The sequence below is a fragment of the Pseudophryne corroboree genome, chromosome 3 (genome assembly GCF_028390025.1).
Source record: "Pseudophryne corroboree isolate aPseCor3 chromosome 3, aPseCor3.hap2, whole genome shotgun sequence".
Classification (NCBI taxonomy): domain Eukaryota; kingdom Metazoa; phylum Chordata; class Amphibia; order Anura; family Myobatrachidae; genus Pseudophryne; species Pseudophryne corroboree.
In genome coordinates this window covers 370,863,164-370,881,564 of record NC_086446.1, presented here as the reverse complement: position 1 = coordinate 370,881,564, position 18,401 = coordinate 370,863,164, and the positions used below count along the sequence as shown (strand labels likewise).

Below are 18,401 nucleotides of genomic sequence, written 5' to 3'. Positions count from 1 at the left end.
CTGTTCCAATAACTCTTCCTATTACTCCATGTAACATCTCCGCATAAATCGTTCTTTTACCCCATATCATCTGACCATACTACGTACCAGTGAATCCATCCTGGTTTATATCACCAATGTTTGCCAATGCAAAACCAAAACCAGATGCAGTAGGACCATATAACACTACAGATGGCTTATCAGTAAAACTTCCAACTTCATTTGTATAAATGTAGACTGCTCCCCCCAGCTCCTCCTTCCGGTTAAAGTAAAAAGGGGCACCAACTGCAATCTCCTGCCATCTGTAGGAAAAGAGGAATAAATAAATTAAGATAATGTAGATTATTGTTAAAACAGTTACAACAGGGGCAGTGCAAAAAAACAACTCAAAAAACACTAACAACTACTGATTTACTCTCCTCTACACTGTACTATCCATCTTCCTGTCTTTCTTTACACAATGTGGGCACATCCTCCGGGATCCGGTCAGAAGATCGACACTGTCTAGGTTGAAAAATGTTAGGTCGACCACTATAGGTCGACAGTCACTAGGTCGACAGGGTTGGAAGGTCGACAGGGTTGGAAGGTCGACAGGTCAAAAGGTCGACATGAGGTTTTAAAAAATAATAATTTTTTTTTACTTTTTCATACTTAACGATCCACGTGCACTATGACTGGAACGGTAATCTGTGCCGAGCGAAGCGAGGCACCGTGCCTAAAGCATGGCGAGCGAAGCGAGGTGCACTAATTGGGGTTCGCGGTCACTCTACTTAGAAAACGACACAAAAACAAAATAAAAACTCATGTCGACCTTTTGACCTGTGGACCTAGCACATGTCGACCTTCCAACTCTGTCGACCTAGTGACTGTCGACCTATAGTGGTTGACCTAGACACTGTCGATCTAATGAGCCACACCCACATCCTCCTGTGTCATTTGCTTTCAACCCTTTGTTTTACTCTGCTCTCCATAGGTCCATTTGCGCTTTGCTGTTTCTGGCTTGATTGTCCCATCTTTTCATTCTCCTTCTCAGTTCCCCAAGTACATCATCCTTCTTCCATTTCACAAACATCCCAATTTCACTAACAATAATCCAACATCACCATCGCCTTCAAAAAACCATCTACAAAGCAAAAAATAATAAAAAATCTTTCTACCAATTCCCAGAAAATTCATCTCCCTAACAATCTTCAGTAAAATCATCTCACTAACAATCTGAAGCAACAAAATCTCCCTAACAATCCCTCAGAAATAACCATGTCCCCAAAAATCCCCAGTACTAATCCCTCCACAAATCCATCTGCCTCCCAATCACCTAAACCTATCTACTTCCGAATCCCACCAAAACACCATCTCCTGTTCAATCCTTCAACTAAACTATGGGGGTAATTCTGAGTTGATCGCAGCAGGAATTTTGTTAGCAGTTAGGCAAAACCATGTGCACTGCAGGGGAGGCAGATATAACATGTGCAGAAAGAGTTAGATTTGGGTGGGTTATAGTGTTTGTGTGCAGGGTAAATACTGGCTGCTTTATTTTTACACTGCAAATTAGATTGCAGATTGAACACACCACACCCAAATCTAACTCTCTCTGCACATGTTATATCTGCCTCCCCTGCAGTGCACATGGTTTTGCCCAATTGCTAACAAAATTCCTGCTGCAATCAACTTGGAATTACCCCCTATCTTCCTTCCAAAACACCATAAATTTCCAACGCGTTTCGTCAGGAAGGGATTTCTCAACCTTCCATTTCTTCGGATTCCCATATCTATTGCTCCAGTACAACTCTACATTTAACAAAGATGTAAGCTGACTACACACTGTGCATGTTTGGTCTGTTTTAATGCAATTTAATACATTCTATTATATAATCCTGAAAATTGACTTCCGGGAGCTTAGTGGAAGTCTTTGACTATCAATGCAAGAGGGAATTTTAAAGTATTGTGTGCTGCTTAAGTCATTAATTTTCTGCAATTTTTGGGGGGTTTAATTTGCTGAAAGTATTAAAAGCAATAAAAATCAACGGAAAATTTCCCGAAAACTGTATTTTGTAAATCCGAGATACCGCCAGTCGCTGTTCTGATATTTTCAGTTCTCTGACTACGATTAAGTATACGGATGCAATGAATATGGGTGTAATAAACTACAATTCACGAACGATCACCAAATACACCGGAAAAAAACATCACCAAACATAGATGTGCTTCTCACCAGCAAGACTGCTCCAACTGTATGCAGTTTCAGCTACCCGCCAGAACATAAGAAAGGGTTCATGTTAAACATAGTCAACTGTTACTGATTAACACTTAATTAAGGGACTCAAATAACTAATAATTATTTAATAAATGTAGAATTTTAGAAAACAGTAAATAAAAATAATTTTTTTTTTTTTAATTGAATGGAAACAATATTATTTAATATTAATAAATAATATGTAATATTATTTATAAATTAAGTAACAGGGGCCAAAGATATTTTTATGTTAATTGTGGGGCATATTAATTAGTCCTACCTACTATTACTTTAGGACTAGACCAGGCATTCCCAACCACGGTCCTCAAGGCACACTAACAGTGCAGGTTTTAGTGATATCCAGGCTTCAGCACAGATGGTTAAATCAAAATAACTGAGCTACTAATTAAGTCACCTGTGCTGAAGCCTGGATATCACTAAAACCTGCAATGTTGGTGTGCCTTGAGGACCGTGGTTGGGAAAGCCTGGACTAGACTGTTAATCAGTTTTAGATTTTCTTGTAATCTTAGAAATACAACTTGGGACAGCCTTAAATAAATCATAACAGACATGGGGTATTGGGAACGTCTTCTTTCCATGTATCATTATGGTACACTGAAAATCTCAATTTACAAAGTTTTGCTCTTGCATATGGGAACATATGGCTGCACTTGTGTATCTAGCCTGCATGTAGCAAGGGAGACCTGGGGGGTCATTCCAAGTTGATCGCTCGCTAGCTACTTTTAGCAGCCGTGCAAATGCATAGTCGCCGCCCACTGGGGAGTGTATTTTCGCTTTACAAGTGTGTGATCGCATATGCAGCCGAACGGGATGAAAAAGTTTTTTGCAGTTTCTGAGTAGCTCTGGACTTACTCAGCCGTTGCGATCGCTTCAGTCTTTTTGGTCCCAGAATTGACGTCAGACACCCGCCCTGCAAACGCCTGCGTTTTTCCAAACACACCCAGAAAACGGTCAGTTGGCACCCACAAACACCCTCTTCCTATCAATATCCTTGCGATCGGCTGTGCGAATGGATTCTTCGTTAAATCCATCGCCCAGCTATGATCCGCTTTGTACCTGTGCGGCGTGCGTGCGCATTGTGGTGCATACACATGCGCAGTAGTAACCTGATCGCTGCGCTGCGAAAACCGGCAGCGAGCGATCAACTCGGAATGACCCCCTTGATCTGACCAATCCTTCCCTTAAAAGTAGGCAAAATCTGCACCAATGTAGTTGAAGTCCACCTGTAATTCGTTGCACTGCCCCATGAAAACTGGAGCATTCTTGAGAAACAGCTGCAGGATATGAAAACAGCATTTTTTCTGGTAATAAATCAGCTTTTATTATTATACTATTTGTTTTGTTATGTGCTTTTTTATATTTCACAGTGGGGTACATTTTTCCATATATGGATGTGTCCTAATCTACCTATCATTTTGCTCTTTATGGCATGAGATACCTGGTGCAACTTAGAAGCTCCATCATGGGTAGTGATTTCCGTGCTTGAGAACTGTTTCACGAATATTGGGTTTGCTTATAGTGTAATAAGTAGCTATTAGTGTGCGTCATTAAGTAGCCTAGAGTTTAGTATTTTTTGTCTTAAAGGAATTGACAGTGCCATTTCTAGGGGTAGAGGAGTCGTGCACGGAGATATTGCTGGTGCACCACACTAGGGTTCGCATCCGGGCGGTCTTGACTGATCTGACAGCTGTATCACCCTGTCCAGAGAAAACCCGGCCTGAATGGTTACCAGCGGCAACTCTACGGCAGCGCTGTCTGGGATTCACACAGATGAGCATGGAGCCAGTGACAGAGCATCCTTTGCCGGCCCTATCTACTGCTCCAACCTGCCTCAGGTGGCCGGTCCACCTGTTGCTCTGGGAGTCGGATCTGCCAGTTCTTTTGGATTAGGCGTCGGAGATGGGAGAAAAGCAGTCTGGGAGTGTGGCTTGCAGTAAGGAAGAATGACTTGTGGCCTTGTCCTTTTTTGGACTTTTTAAAAGTGTTTTTATTTAATCTGACTCCTTGGAACACTGAAAACCCCAGCCGATCTCTCAGCACCCCACTCTCTGACACCCCAGCCATGTCTTAGCAAACCATTCTCTGACAACCCCCAGCCATCTCTCCTGCATACATCACAATGCTCCGGTGTCCTCCCACAATCCAAATTTATACTGGTATGTTGAAAGGCTCCTGACAACCCCCCACTGTGTATGTGTGTCCATGTGTTAGAGAAAATAGAATACAAACTCCACTGGGGTAGCGACTGATGTGAATGACTGAAATATTATCTTTAAAGCGCTGCATAATATTAATATGCACAGAAATTATCACCCAAACTTTATTTTTCTTTTGTGGGGGAGGGGTCCTTTGGCGGTGGGAGGTCCCAAAGCATACTTTTGTATCTGGCCCATCACTTGTTAGTTCAGCCACTGATCGCAAGGGAGCGGTGCGGCCACAGTCATTTATCTCCACCCACGCCTGAAGATACAATTGGTGTGGACTGTGCTGACAGGGCAGGATTGATCGTGACCTTTGTGGTCAGAAGACATTTGCTGAGGGCTCATCTCCATGCAGGTAACACTGGAAAATCTAGGGGTGGGCTCTAGTGTCCTAGTGATGGGATGGGAGGTTGGAGATAAGCGAGCAGCTGGGCAGGAGGTGTGTGTTGGTCACTGGGACGGACTGTGTTACATGGTGATGACACTACTATTGGATGCTCTGTATGTCAGTTAAATTGTTGTATGTGCATGGCAGCCAGAGTCACCCTCAAAGTGAAGAAAATAGGGGTGTGCTGTGATGACACACCCTTTCCCATGAGGTCACGTCCTCTGCTTACATTTTGTTTCTACTGGGAGCCAAATTGTCTAGAAACTGCTCTGTGAATTGGTATAAAGTAGCAGATTAAAGCATTACAATGCGTGGTGCCCAGACTGCACACTCACTCCTGAATTTTGTGCCTTATTCACGAATAGTGTACCAGGTACTTAGGATTAGTATTTTTGTCACAAAAGAATTAGTATAAAGTAGCAGATTAAGAAAAAGGTGCATTTAAGTCACAAAGCCTGGGATGAGCCAAACGGAGATTTCTGGCATAATTTGAGAACAGGTGTAGATGCACACATCTGCGTTCGCATTTAGCACAGGGTATATTAACATTAGGAACATGCATAAGAAAAATATATTTTCTGCACTCACCCATCATTATTAAAATCAGCCAGAGCAACGACATTGCCAAAGTAAGAGCCCACCTGCTCCCCACTCAGGACCTGTTTGAGTTTCATGGAATCTGCCACCACTTCCATCAGGTATACAGCACCCTTATGATTCCAGCGAGGAGCCCCAGAGACAATGGTCACATCATTCTGTAGCAGCACACCTTTGCCAAGCTGGACAGAGTACCCTATGAAAGATGAGCGGATTTAAAGATAATGCCATTGAGGGAAAAAAACAGGCATTTCAATAAAACATTCTGTCGCTTCCAGTATTTGTCCAGCTCTCTCTTACAGGAGATATCTCAAATTTGTGACTGAAAGCTAAAATTCCTTCCTAGGATCCCTGCCAGTGCCTGCACCTGATATATTATTGAGTGCTCAACCTTATAGTCTGGAGCAATTATGTACCTGAGCAGGACAAACGACAGCGCCATTTATAGCTCATTGGCCACACTGGTGTTTTTATGAGGAAATGACATGGACAATTTGACATATTAATTAAGGGGCACTTAATACAACAAAAATATTACCAGTAGAGGTTACTTTGAAATAAGATTTAGGTTTTAAACATATTGGTCCAGATTCTATAGATTGTAAGCTTGCAAGCAGGGCCTTCCTATCACTATGACTGTTTATTACCCAGTTTTGTTTTATCACTGTGTCCAATTGAAAAGCGCAACGGAATTTGCTGCGCTATATAAGAAACTTAATAAATAAATACAATTTATCAAGCCTTGGAGAGTGATAAATGACAAAGTGATAAAGTGCCAACCAATTAGCTCCTAGCTGTCATTTTTGAAACACGGCCTGTGATATGACAGTTAGGAGCTGATTGACTGGTCCTTTATCACCGTGCAAATTATCACTCTCCAGGGCTTGATAAATCTGGGCCACAGTTAGTTACATTTTAGTGAAGTACTTTAACTGTGCTACCAATGTGCTACCAATGGGGGTAATTCCAAGTTGATCGCAGCAGGAATTTTGTTAACAGTTGGGCAAAACATGTGCACTGCAGGGGAGGCAGATATAACATGTGCAGAGAGAGTTAGATTTGGGTGGGTTATTTTGTTTCTTTGCAGGGTAAATACTGGCTGCTTTACTTTACACTGCAAATTAGATTGCAGATTGAACACACCACACCCAAATCTAACTCTCTCTGCACATGTTATATCTACCTCCCCTGCAGTGTACATGGTTTTGCCCAACTGCTAACAAAACTCCTGCTGCGATCAACTTGGAATTACCCCCAATGTACAGATGGAGCCACACTTATCTTGGCTTCTCTGCTGCACCTAGTCACATCATGGTTTATTAGCATAAACCCTTCATCTACTGTTCTCAGCTGCAATACAATACAGAGAGAACAATACATCAAGGGATTAAGTCATTAAAGCAGGGGATTAAGTCTAACTGCCCTGGCTCAATTAATCCTATTAAAGGCCAAGATAAAGATGGCTCCATCTGTAGCATGATTGTAAATTGACATTTATCGCATTGTGGGGGTGATTCAAATGGTTATGGTATAATAAGTCGACCGTGAAAAGGTTGACAGTGTGTAGGTTGGCACTAAACGGTCGCCATGTGAAAAAGGTCGATATGTGAAATAGGTTGACACAATGAAAAGGCAGACATGAGTTTTTCATGTTTTTTGGAGTCAAATTTTAGCTTCCAGCACATGGAACCCCAATTAGTGTACCACTTTGCTCGCCATGCTTTGGGCAAGGTTACAGTTCCCAATTTTAGTCCACATGAATGATAAAGTATGAAAAAGGAAAAAATAAATAAATTACTATTCCAAAAAACGTATGTTGACCATATGTTGTGTCGACCATTTGAACCTGTCGACCAGCCGCTGCAGCTCCAATGCTAGGACCAGGAAATCCCCGTCAGATGATAGAGACCCTAGCCTCGGCACTCTCACAAAACGGAGACGACGCGTTTCTGTTTTGTGAAACAGAGGCCATTGTCGCCCCCTCCCTGCTCCCAAACGGCTGCAGACAATCAACTGACGTCTGTACTCTCGTTACGTCCGATGATGCAGGACCCACACTGCACATCTGCAATGTACTGAACATCGGTACATTATGTACTTTGTTCTACTGCAACCAGACCTGAATCATGCCCTGTATGCCAGTCATTACAATGTGATGGTATGCAGAGGTGGATTGGGCACAGGGTTTGCAGGGAAGGTTCCCGGTGGGCCGACGCAGCCGTGGGGCCTGTTTTGTTTGAGGACATGTGGTCCTTTTTATAGACATAGTCAATAAGATGCAAAATAATTTCCATATATGAAAATTACTTTGCCACTTAGCCTGTGATTGCAGATGATCTAGTGTATGTTCTGCCTGCCTGCTTGGCTGACATATAAGATTGAGTGAATAGTTATTGGGATACAGTTGGTGTAATAAGCAAGAAAATATATCTTTCTAAAGCATTATATAGTTTCCTAAATTCTGAAGGTGTATCATATAATGTGCTCATAATATTTAATTTTATTTCTTTTTAACTTCCCCCTTGATGCTGGACATGCCCACTATCTGGAAAGTTTGGGGGGAGGGTGCTGCTGCCATGGCCCATGGTAGACCTTACACCTCTGGTGCTGCCCATGTGGGGCCACTAGTACAACTTTTTCCTGGGCCGCTTTTTGTTCCCAATCCGCCCCTGATGGTATGTGATGTGTTAAATGTCAATTTACAGTTGCTATATCTGAATGTGAAACAAAAGTACTTATGTTATTGGTTCCAGATTCATTTTGTTTTTCCACTGGATGAGAAGTCGATAAACAAAATTAAGTTTATAAATATAAAAAGGACAAAACCTCTACAGCAATTATGATGGGAAAACTGAGATGACTTGAGTAAGATTTAACCAGACAAAGCTTGAGAAATTCTGTGGTCATTGCTGTATATTTACTGCCCATTTTGATGATGCAATATAATAAATACAAAGGAACCTTTTCTTCCTCTATAATAATGTATAGGGCCAAATTTTGTTTGAATAATCTTGTATATATTGGGCATTTAAGAAATCCCCTCCCCATACATCAGGGAGTTCAGGCACCCGTACAACTGTCTGGGTTATGCTACTGCATCATGTGAAAACTTACCAGCATTATACAATGTGATCTTGTGCTGTAATATGCCAAATTAAACCAAATTTTCTTATCTGCTCTTCCTGTCTGGCTACAAGTTCACATGCTACGTAGCTTGTTTTGTGCTTCTAAATTTGCTGCTGCGATTTCTGTGTTCCAGACGTTTTTCACTGTGATTCACTTTAATCACACAGATGTCCCATTTCATCAGTATCAATGGCAATACCAAAACTATAATAATTTCTTATGAGATATTTTATACACCATTATCGACATAAAGCATTATGCACAGTGATGTGGAAAAGTTTTTGTTGATTTCTTCTATTTCTGTTAATTTGGTAACCTTGGTAAACACGAAATACAGTTTTAAAATGTTCATTTCATTTTATTGAAGGGAAAGTTATTCAATACCAACTGGCCCTGTCAGGGCTGGCCGGGCCATTATGCAAAGTACGCAATGGTGAATTGCACCAGGCCTGCAAGGGTAGGCTGCTGCTGTTGTGCTAGCTGGAGTCTCAGCTAGCTCCGGGGTGATGGGTAAGCAATGCTTTGTTAGCTGTGTGTGCGCTCGGATGTTCCCATGCAGATGCAGTGAGTCTTTCCGACATCCTCTACACACCGCCACCTGCCCTTCCCCCATCTCAGAGTGAGAGCTGCTGTGCTGGAGCCTGGGGACTTTTTCACCCGCACATGTGCCCGGGACCTACACACACAGTAACCCCTCTGGTGCCAGGCTTCATTTATCTAGAAATGAATGGGACACTGGTACAGTGCTCCCTGACACTATCTCCCTGTCATCCCTGCCTCCCCAGTCACCCACTATCTCCATAACACCCCTTCCTCCCCAGTCACCCACTATCTCCATGTCACCCATGCCTCCCCAGTCACACAATACAACCAACAAGCCTTTTGGGGTAATGTTTTGTGGCCTGATGAGTAAAAGATGGCAGACATGCGTCCCGTTACATCTGGCGCAACGCTAGCACAACATTCCACAATAAGAACATCAACCAACAGTCGATCATGGTGGTTGTAGTGTGATGATGTGGGGATGCTTTGCTGGGCGACTTGCCATAATTGATGGAATCATGAATTCTGCTCTCTACCAGAAAACTCCAGAGGAGAATGTCCAGTGTTCAGACCATGATCTGAAGCTCATGTACAATTGGGTTATGCATAAAGAAAACAATATGAAGCACGAGAGCAAGTCCACCTCTGAATGGTCTCACAAGAAAATTAAGGTTTTATCACATAGGTGATATAGGTGTTGAATAACGTTTCCTTCAATAAATGAAATGATCGAGTAGAAAATGTGTTTTGTGCTTACTCTGGTTGTTTTTTTACTTATATTAATTTTTGCTTGAATATCTGAAACAAATGTGTGACAAATATGCAAGAATAGAATAAATCACAAAACTTTTTCATGCCACTGTACATGTAACTGTAATTCCAGTATGTAGTACTGTATGTGTTCCCTATTTTCTGCTCAGGCATGCACTCTCTACCTTTTTACGACTCATCCAGCTACCTTCTCAGAAACGAATCGTGTTGCAATTGAAATGGAAGTGAATGGGAGTATATGGCCACTAATACTGTATCACCTGCTCAGGATAATGGGTAACAATGAAATATGTGTCAAGAAAATGATGCAATGACCATTTTCCATTCCCATAGTGAATATTTTATTTCAGCCCATTCTAAAAGTTTGCCTGGCACTACACAGAAATCCATTCCGTCCTAGCAATATGTTACTGGTGGTATACTTGGATTGTGGTCCATTTGAAATACAACACTGGTAGTTTCTGAAAAGGCATTAGGCTTGTCACATGTAAGTGCAACAGAGCTATAGTTATTCTTTGCAACTCTTCTCCCTAACTTTCAATGGTTTGTTACTCACTGTACATGGGGGTACACACGGAGAGATCCGTGTTTAAATTCTAAGCAATCTGACTAGAACTCTACGTGTGTATGTCCATAGCGATAGCGATGCGCTGACCCGCGCATCGCTATCGCTGACTCTAGATTTGGCATGCATGCATGCCAAATCTAGTAGATCGTCCCGCTCACTCAGCACATATCGCGCTGAGCGGGAGGATAGATGTGTGCTGAGCGGTCTGTGCTAGATCGCTCAGCACACATCTCCCCCATGTGTACGGGGCTTACTGCAAACATTCCGTAGCTGTGGCATAACTACTTAGTTAATAACATAAGTCCTGAGCTGCACGAAAAATGGCCACATTGCAGGCTCGGAAATAACTGTGGATTTCTGCCTGTGTTCATTGTTGGCTGCAATTTCCCAATAGCTCCATTTATGAAAGCTTTTATCACTATCAGCATGCATTTGGGCTAGGCCTATCGCTTGTGCCAGAGATATGTATGAAATTAGACAGACCTCTCTGCATGTGAACAACTTTGAATCGCCTGCGATTCTTCCTAAATGCCCACGACGGTATGCGGTTAAAATACCGCCTGGCGGTATCCCGACGGGGGTACTAGACCGCTGACGGAATACCAGCGAAGTAGGTAATTCCCCCTTTGTGTGTGTCCACAGCTTGCCCCCGAGCCCGCAGCATGGCGGGCGCAGAGAGCCCGCAAGGGGCTTCGTTGTGCTCGCTCCCCTGCCAGCATTCTGGTGTATGGGATGCCGATGTCGGTATACTGACATTTGGTATCCCGTGCGCCGGCATCCTATACTGATCCCACCCACGACATACCTTCAGACACTTAGCCTAGGTGGGAAAGCCAAGCTGAAGGCTAATTACACTGAAGCAGACAATATATGGGATCAGTATGATTTGCCGATGGACGGCATGGCGGCTGTCGATATACAGACAGCGGCATCCCATCCATCAGAATCCCAACATTCCCCCATTGAGGCCCCTAACCCTCACCTTTTCCATACCCTAACCATCCCTTGGTGGTGCTTAACCCTAACCCTCCCAGCTAAGTGCCTAACCCTAGCCCTCTCGTCCCCGCTGCCTAAACCTAACCCTCCCTGTTTAATGCCTAACCCTAACCTCCCCCTATTAGTGCCTAAACCCAACCCTCCCTTCCCAGTCCCTAACTCTAACCTTCCCGTCCCTGATCCCTAACGCTAACCTTCCTTCTCTTGCCTAAACCTAACCTCCACCACCCCCGCTGTGAGGATGATCGGGATGCTGGATGTCGGTAATGTGACGCCGGCATCCCAAGCAGGGTGGGTATGTTGATGCCGGTATCGCGTCCTCCCTCGGGATCCCAGCGACGGTATATTGACTGCCAGGATCCCATCCGTCGGGAAGCCAACAATATATGGATGAAATGTATATGACTCCAAACTGTCCATAGTTACTCAAAGTTGCATATGCTCTCTACAGAGTACGTGCTCTGCAAACAATTGCAAGATCCATCTGCAACATTGAGTTGCGTGTGACTCTGAATCAGATCAATAGTGTACAGACTGCCATCATAGGATAAGACTGCCATCATTTTTAAGTGAAAAAGCAGGATACTAACAGCATGTCCTTAAGATTTACTCTATACTTCCTTTTGGGTCCCATATAAGATAAAACAGTCACAATACAGGTGACTATACTCACTTATCTAGTTTGGTTGGGTGCACCAGAATCTGAACTAAGGAAAAGAAGCATTGCGGGTTAAAGATACTAATCACCCTGCACTTGCCACTTTGAGCCATATATGCCTTACATAGGTAGTCTGTGCTACGCTAATAAAAGGAGCAAAAAATGTCACAGAGGAAAATCTGACAGATGTCCGAGCTTTCTGGAGGTACTGTACACAGGTTCATGTATTTACTGCAAAATCTAAGAGTACCACTGCTTTCCTGCACACTGCATTTCCTCTTCTACACCTACTTTATGCATACTTGCCTACTCTCCACGTCCGGGAGGCTCCTGAAAATCAGGTTACGTTCCTGGCCTCCTGGAAGGGTGGGCAAGTATTCCGGACTCCCACCAGTTACCCAGGTGATCTGAATCATGTCATCGTAGCCACGCCGCCCCCCCCTCCCCCACTGTGCAATGACTGTAATCTCTGCATTGAACACTAGGGGGCGGCCGCGATGGCGCGATTGCGGAAACCACTCCTCCAAACCAGCCTCATTTGTCTTGCCACAGACCCCCCCCCCCCCAGACCGTACACACACACACATATAGCTCAGTACTCTGCTGACCTGGCTACCCTCTCCCGGAAAGGGCAGCCAGAATGTCGGCAACTATGACTTTATGGTCCTTCAATACAAGCAATCTGCATCTAGCTATGTTGATTGGTAGGTGCTCTGGATAATAGGCCTGAGTCAGAGATGTACGCTAAAACATTTGCAGTTGGGTTCCTGTACGCAGCAAATGTGCAAAACTATGCTAATGCCCTGTGCTGCGTATCTCCCCGCATGTCAGTGTAATGGATCGTAGATGTGCGATTTTATTGCATATCTACGATCCATGCTGAATTAAGCATGCAGTGATGGTTGCAGATCCTTCCGTAAGTACCCATCTGAGTAAACCTATGGTTGCGCTTAATGAGCATGGGAACTGAGACACTGGTGCAGATGCAGGCTGAGACATTCGGGATTTCGGCATAGTTATCCTGAACGCCGGGATCCCAACAGCCGGCATTTTAACTGCATCCCACATACACAGATGTCACACAAGAATAGCAGTGTTCCTTTAATGCTCTAATGCAGAAACCTATCAAATGAAACATAGGAAAGGGATGTGAACCCTGTACTGAATACATACTGACAATTTTTCAGGTAAGTAAAGTTTGCTTTGTCTTAGATGGAGGAAGAGCAAGAGAAATCCCAAGAGGGTATATGTGTGATATTGTAAAAATAAACATCTTAACAGCTCCTTGCCAGTACTATCCCGCTATGACCAATATCCTAGCACTAGGTGTTGATCAGCACCAGATGCAGAAAGCACACATGATGTAACTGTCAATACTTTACATTGGGAAGCAGAGGAGGGGCAGGGACTGTATATACTCAGGCTCACTGCACCCATGTGAGAGCGTCACTGATTCAGTCAATTGTCTTATTTAGAAGGGAAATTGGAATCTAAGGGCAACCCTAGTAGAGTACATGGTCATCAGAAGAAAAACTCTGCTATATGTAAGTTATAAATAGAGATAATGTGTTGTCATAATTAGAAAAATGGTTCTATTCCAAACTTTAAATGCACTGTGCTTCCCCTTTAAAGGAAACACACCTAAAAAGAAAGCGTAAAAAACAAACAGTTCTGTGCAAATCAAGTGACTCAGCTTGACAGGCAGAGTAAAGAAGCACAGTACATAACAAGTCCTAACTAAATCTCTGACATTCCACAGAGCTTAGCCGTCTCTCTCCTAGGAAATTATATAAACTTAAACCACAACTACAAGTGACATTACTTAATGTGAGGATATTGGGTGAAATACGTAGTTGCCAACATTTAAAAAAATGCCCCCTGTGAGATACCGGAGGGCAGACATAGGTTTTAGGTTTGTGGGACATCGGAATACTGGGCCATGATGATGCAGTTCACTGCGAATCACATCAATGATCACCCAGATCTACATGCATTAGGCCGACACTAACAAAAGTTCAACATGGTCAAAATGTCTACCTATGAAAGGTTGACAAAGGAAGGTTGACAAGTGCAAAAGGTTGACACTTTAAAAGGTTGACACCGGAAATGGTCGACACAATAAAAGGTCGATATAGCATTTTATAATTTTTTGGGTGTCGTTTTCACCATCAGAGCACCCCAATTAATATACAGCGTTCCCTTACATGGCAAGCATTGCTCGCCATGCTGCGGGCAAGGTGCCTTGCTCTGCTACCACTGCGCTTGGCTCGGTTGGGTTACTATTCCTAATCGTAGTCCAAATGGATGGAAAACTATGAAAACAGTGTAAAAAACCCTTAAAAAGTTGTGTCGACCATTGCCATGTCAACCTTTTCCAGTGTCGACATTTCATAGGTCAACCTAATGTATGTCGACCATATGGGGTTGACCTAGTGACTGTCGACCTAGACACTGTCTGTCTATACTAGTGATGGGGAACCTTGAGATCACCCACTGCACTGTGGAAGTGAGCAGATCTGGAAAGCTGGCCTACTCTCTAAGAGGCTCTCGGACATTATAGGGGATCACAGGTTGTGTCCAGTCCAGTAACTGTATAACCCATGTCTGCTTTATCTCACTCTACTGTACAACAGAAGAAAGAGCTATTGATAGCGAGACATTTATTGTGGGACCTGATTAAAAAAGTATGTAAAGCTGGATATTCTATTACATAAAAGTTTATGTATTAATACATAAATAATTTACCTGGAATAAGAGAAGTGTAAAGGCCTGCAAGGGGACTCTTAGCGATCTCCCTGCTGCCGGCATTCTGGCAGAGTCAGGATACTGACAGCTGGAATCCCGCCCGCCGGGATAACATATGTGACCCGGCTGTACTATACACACTTGCTACTCCTAATGTAAAGCTGGCATACATGCTGCTAATGTAGACTTTGTTTAACTGTAAGTAACACAATTTTTAGACACTATTTACGAACGAGTACTTTTATGTAGGTAGAGGTTTGGTAGGTTCAGAGAGTGAATATAAATTGTCCCTACTAGTGTAGCAGCAAATGTTTAAGAAAGACTCCTGGTAGATGTGTCCAATACAGCAAGTTAATGAACACATCTTAAGAGATACTGAAAGGTATTTTAATATTAGTCCTTACATCAAAATAATATATTTAATAACAAAAAATAATAATCTGCTTGCTGGAGAAAAAGTTGTCCAGTGGCAGAAAAAAGGGGTTCATTGTTCGGTAGAGAGACTGTAAAGGCCCGTACACACTGGTCGATATATCGGCCGTTCTCTTGAACGGCCGATACATCGCGGGACCGTCGGCCAGTGTGTACGGGCGATACGTCTGTGAACTAAGTCGTTCACAGACGTATTGCGTCGGCTGCGCAGCACAGCCGACGGCCAATATATCTAACGATATATTGGCGCGTCGCTGTGTGTGTACGGGGCGGTCGGCCGACCGCCCGTACACATGCTGCGGCGGCCGGCGGTGATTGACAGGTGAACTGGGCGGGCGCCCGCCCAGTTCATGACGTCAGTCCCCCGACGGATCGGGCAGTGTGTATGCACAGCACACTGCCCGATCCGTACATAGATATATCTGCAGATCAATTGATCTGCAGATATATCTACTAGTGTGTACCCACCTTAAGGCAGTGAATAGAGGTAGTGGAGAATAGCAGAGGCTGTAATTCTGCATACTATATCACACTTACTCATCACACATTTTGTTCCTATACCTTGCCGTGGTTCACTAGAGCAGTGGAAGAAGGAAGGGTGCTTGCTGGAAGTGAATGTACAGCATCATGTAACGCAGGTACAGTAGGTGAGGTAGATACTATACAGCGGAAGGAGCATAGAAAAACAATATCTAAGGTTTCAGAACATGTGAGGTACATTGGAAGACAGTAAGCTATATGAAACTAGAAAGTGAGGCTGTTTGTATTTAATGTGAGGTACAGAGTAGGTAGTGTGGTATGTGTGATTGAGTGGGCTGTAATAAAACATGAAGTACAGAGGAAGATAGGTTACATAGTTGTTGAGGTTGAAAAAAAGACAAATGTCCATCGAGTTCAACCTATATTACTTTTTTTTTATATTAATTAAATGCTGTATCCCTGGATATTTTTTTCCGCTAGGAATTTATCTAATCCATTTTTAAACTTATTGATTGAGTCCACCATTACTACCTTCTCTGGTAGAGAATTCCAAATCCTTACTTTTCTCCGTTGAGTATGGAATTATTTTTCTCCTAACCTCAGGGGGTGTCCTCGTGACCTATGTACTGTGTTTTTTTAGTAAACAAATTGTTTGATAAATCCTTGTATTGTCCCTTAATGTATTTATAAATATTAATAATGTCCCCTCTCAGTCGCCTCTTTTCCAGTATGAACATATCAAGCCTTTTAAGTCTTTCCTCATAATCCAGTGCCTCTAACCTCTTAACCAGTTTAGTGGCTCGCCTCTGAACCCTTTCGAGTTCCAAGATATCTTTTTTATAGTATGGTGCCCAAAACTGTACACAATATTCCAGGTGTGGCTGTACCAATGATTTATACAGTAGCAGGATTACACTCTCATCCCTTGTCTCCATACCCCGTTTTATGCATGATAACACCTTATTAGCCTTTGCTGCTGCATTTAGACATTGCGTACTGCTACCAAGTTTATTATCAATGAGCACTCCCAAATCTTTTTCAACTACCGTTATCCCTACATTTTCCCCATTTAGTTTATAGGCTGCCTGATTGTTCTTAGTCCCAAAGTGCATAACTTTACATTTGTCTATATTGAACCTCATTCTCCATTTATCCGCCCAGACCTCAAGTCTAGATAAATCAATCTGTAGAGACTCAACATCCTTGTCTGAATTAATTATTCTACATAGTTTAGAATCATCTGCGAAAATTGACACTGTGCTTTCCAGTCCCTCTCCTAGGTCATTAATGAATATGTTAAACAGCAATGGCCCGAGTACTGAAGCGCATTCAGAGTACATCCCATTAATCCCCACTCGCTGTTCCCTATTAAACAGCCAATTACTTACCAAAGTACAAATAGTGTTTCCTACCCCAAGCTCTCTTAGTTTGAGAATTAGTCTCCTGTGTGGAACTTTGTCAAAGGCCGTAGCGAAGTCCAAAAGACCATATCCACTGCTTGACCCTGATCAATATTATCGCTCACTTTCTCGTAGAAGCTTATTAAGTTAGTTTGACATAACCTGTCCTTCACAAATCCATGTTGATTCCTAGTAATAACCTTGGAGGTATCCAAGTACTCTAGTATGCTATCCCTTAATATACCTTCTAGTATTTTCCCCACTATAGATGTCAAGCTTACTGGTCTATAGTTCCCTTGGAAGCGTTTTAATACCCTTTTTAAATATTGGGACTACCTCTGCTATACGCCAGTCCTTTGGTATCATTCCTGATCTAATTGACTCGCTGAAGATCAAATATAGAGGTTTCGATATCTCTACGTTGAGTTCCATAAGAACCCTGGGGTGGAGTCCATCCGGCCCAGGAGATTTATTTTTCTTAATTTTACTTAGTCTCTCCCGGACTTCTCCCTCGTTTAACCAAGTACCAAGCCTTTTAAGTCTTTATTATAGTTTATGCTATACTCTATGCTCTAGGTAGATGTGGTACAGACAGTAGATGTTTAGTAATCTACTGTCTGGATTACCCAAATCCTTTTTTCCCTTGAGAAAAGTGAAGGAGACCGCCAATCTACTGCTGAGCTGAATCCTTGTAACTTTTTATACAATATAGTGCTGCTGTGGCTGCACTGCTCTGATGCCTCTGTTAAATGTGAGGTGAGCGCCTCCAAACAGGCCTCACTATTATTCCTCTGACTTCTAGGGCCTGATTCAGATTTGGAAGTAAAGGGGGGTACACATGGAGAAATCCGTGCTTAAATTCTAAGCAATCTGACTAGATTGCTTAGAAGTTAAGCACGGATCTCTCATGTGTATGCCCCACAGCGATCGCGATGCGCGGCGCTATCGCCAGTGCTAGATTGGCATGCAGGCATGCACAATCTAGAGCACACATCGTGCTGTGCGGAGTGGGGGGGGGGGGGAGATGTGTGCTGAGCGGTCTGTGATAGATAGCTCAACACGCATCTCTGCCAGTGTGTACTGGCCTTAAGGCTGTAAAAGCAAGAAACTTTGTATATGAAATACATTATATTTTTCTGTGCAGGTAAAAAAGGCCAATCCTGGGTTCGGGATCGGTGGGATCCCAGGGTTTAAGGCTAAAAATGCCTGATTTTAATTTTGGGATTAAGGTGCGCATGCACAAAATGGGCACTGACCTTCCCG

General features: G+C 43.1%; 1 protein-coding gene across 3 annotated transcripts in view; it reads right to left on the bottom strand.

Moving 5' to 3' along the window:
• ITGA3 (integrin subunit alpha 3) overlaps nucleotides 1–18,401 on the bottom strand; it is a 149,867-nt gene that overhangs the window by 69,445 nt on the left and 62,021 nt on the right. For all 3 annotated transcript variants that reach the window (XM_063959890.1, XM_063959891.1, XM_063959892.1), the window contains exons 6-7: nucleotides 5,411–5,615; nucleotides 88–281 (exon numbers count right to left, since the gene is read on the bottom strand). In XM_063959890.1, coding sequence (XP_063815960.1) covers nucleotides 88–281; nucleotides 5,411–5,615 — 399 coding nt within the window. The remainder of the gene's footprint in view (nucleotides 1–87; nucleotides 282–5,410; nucleotides 5,616–18,401) is intronic.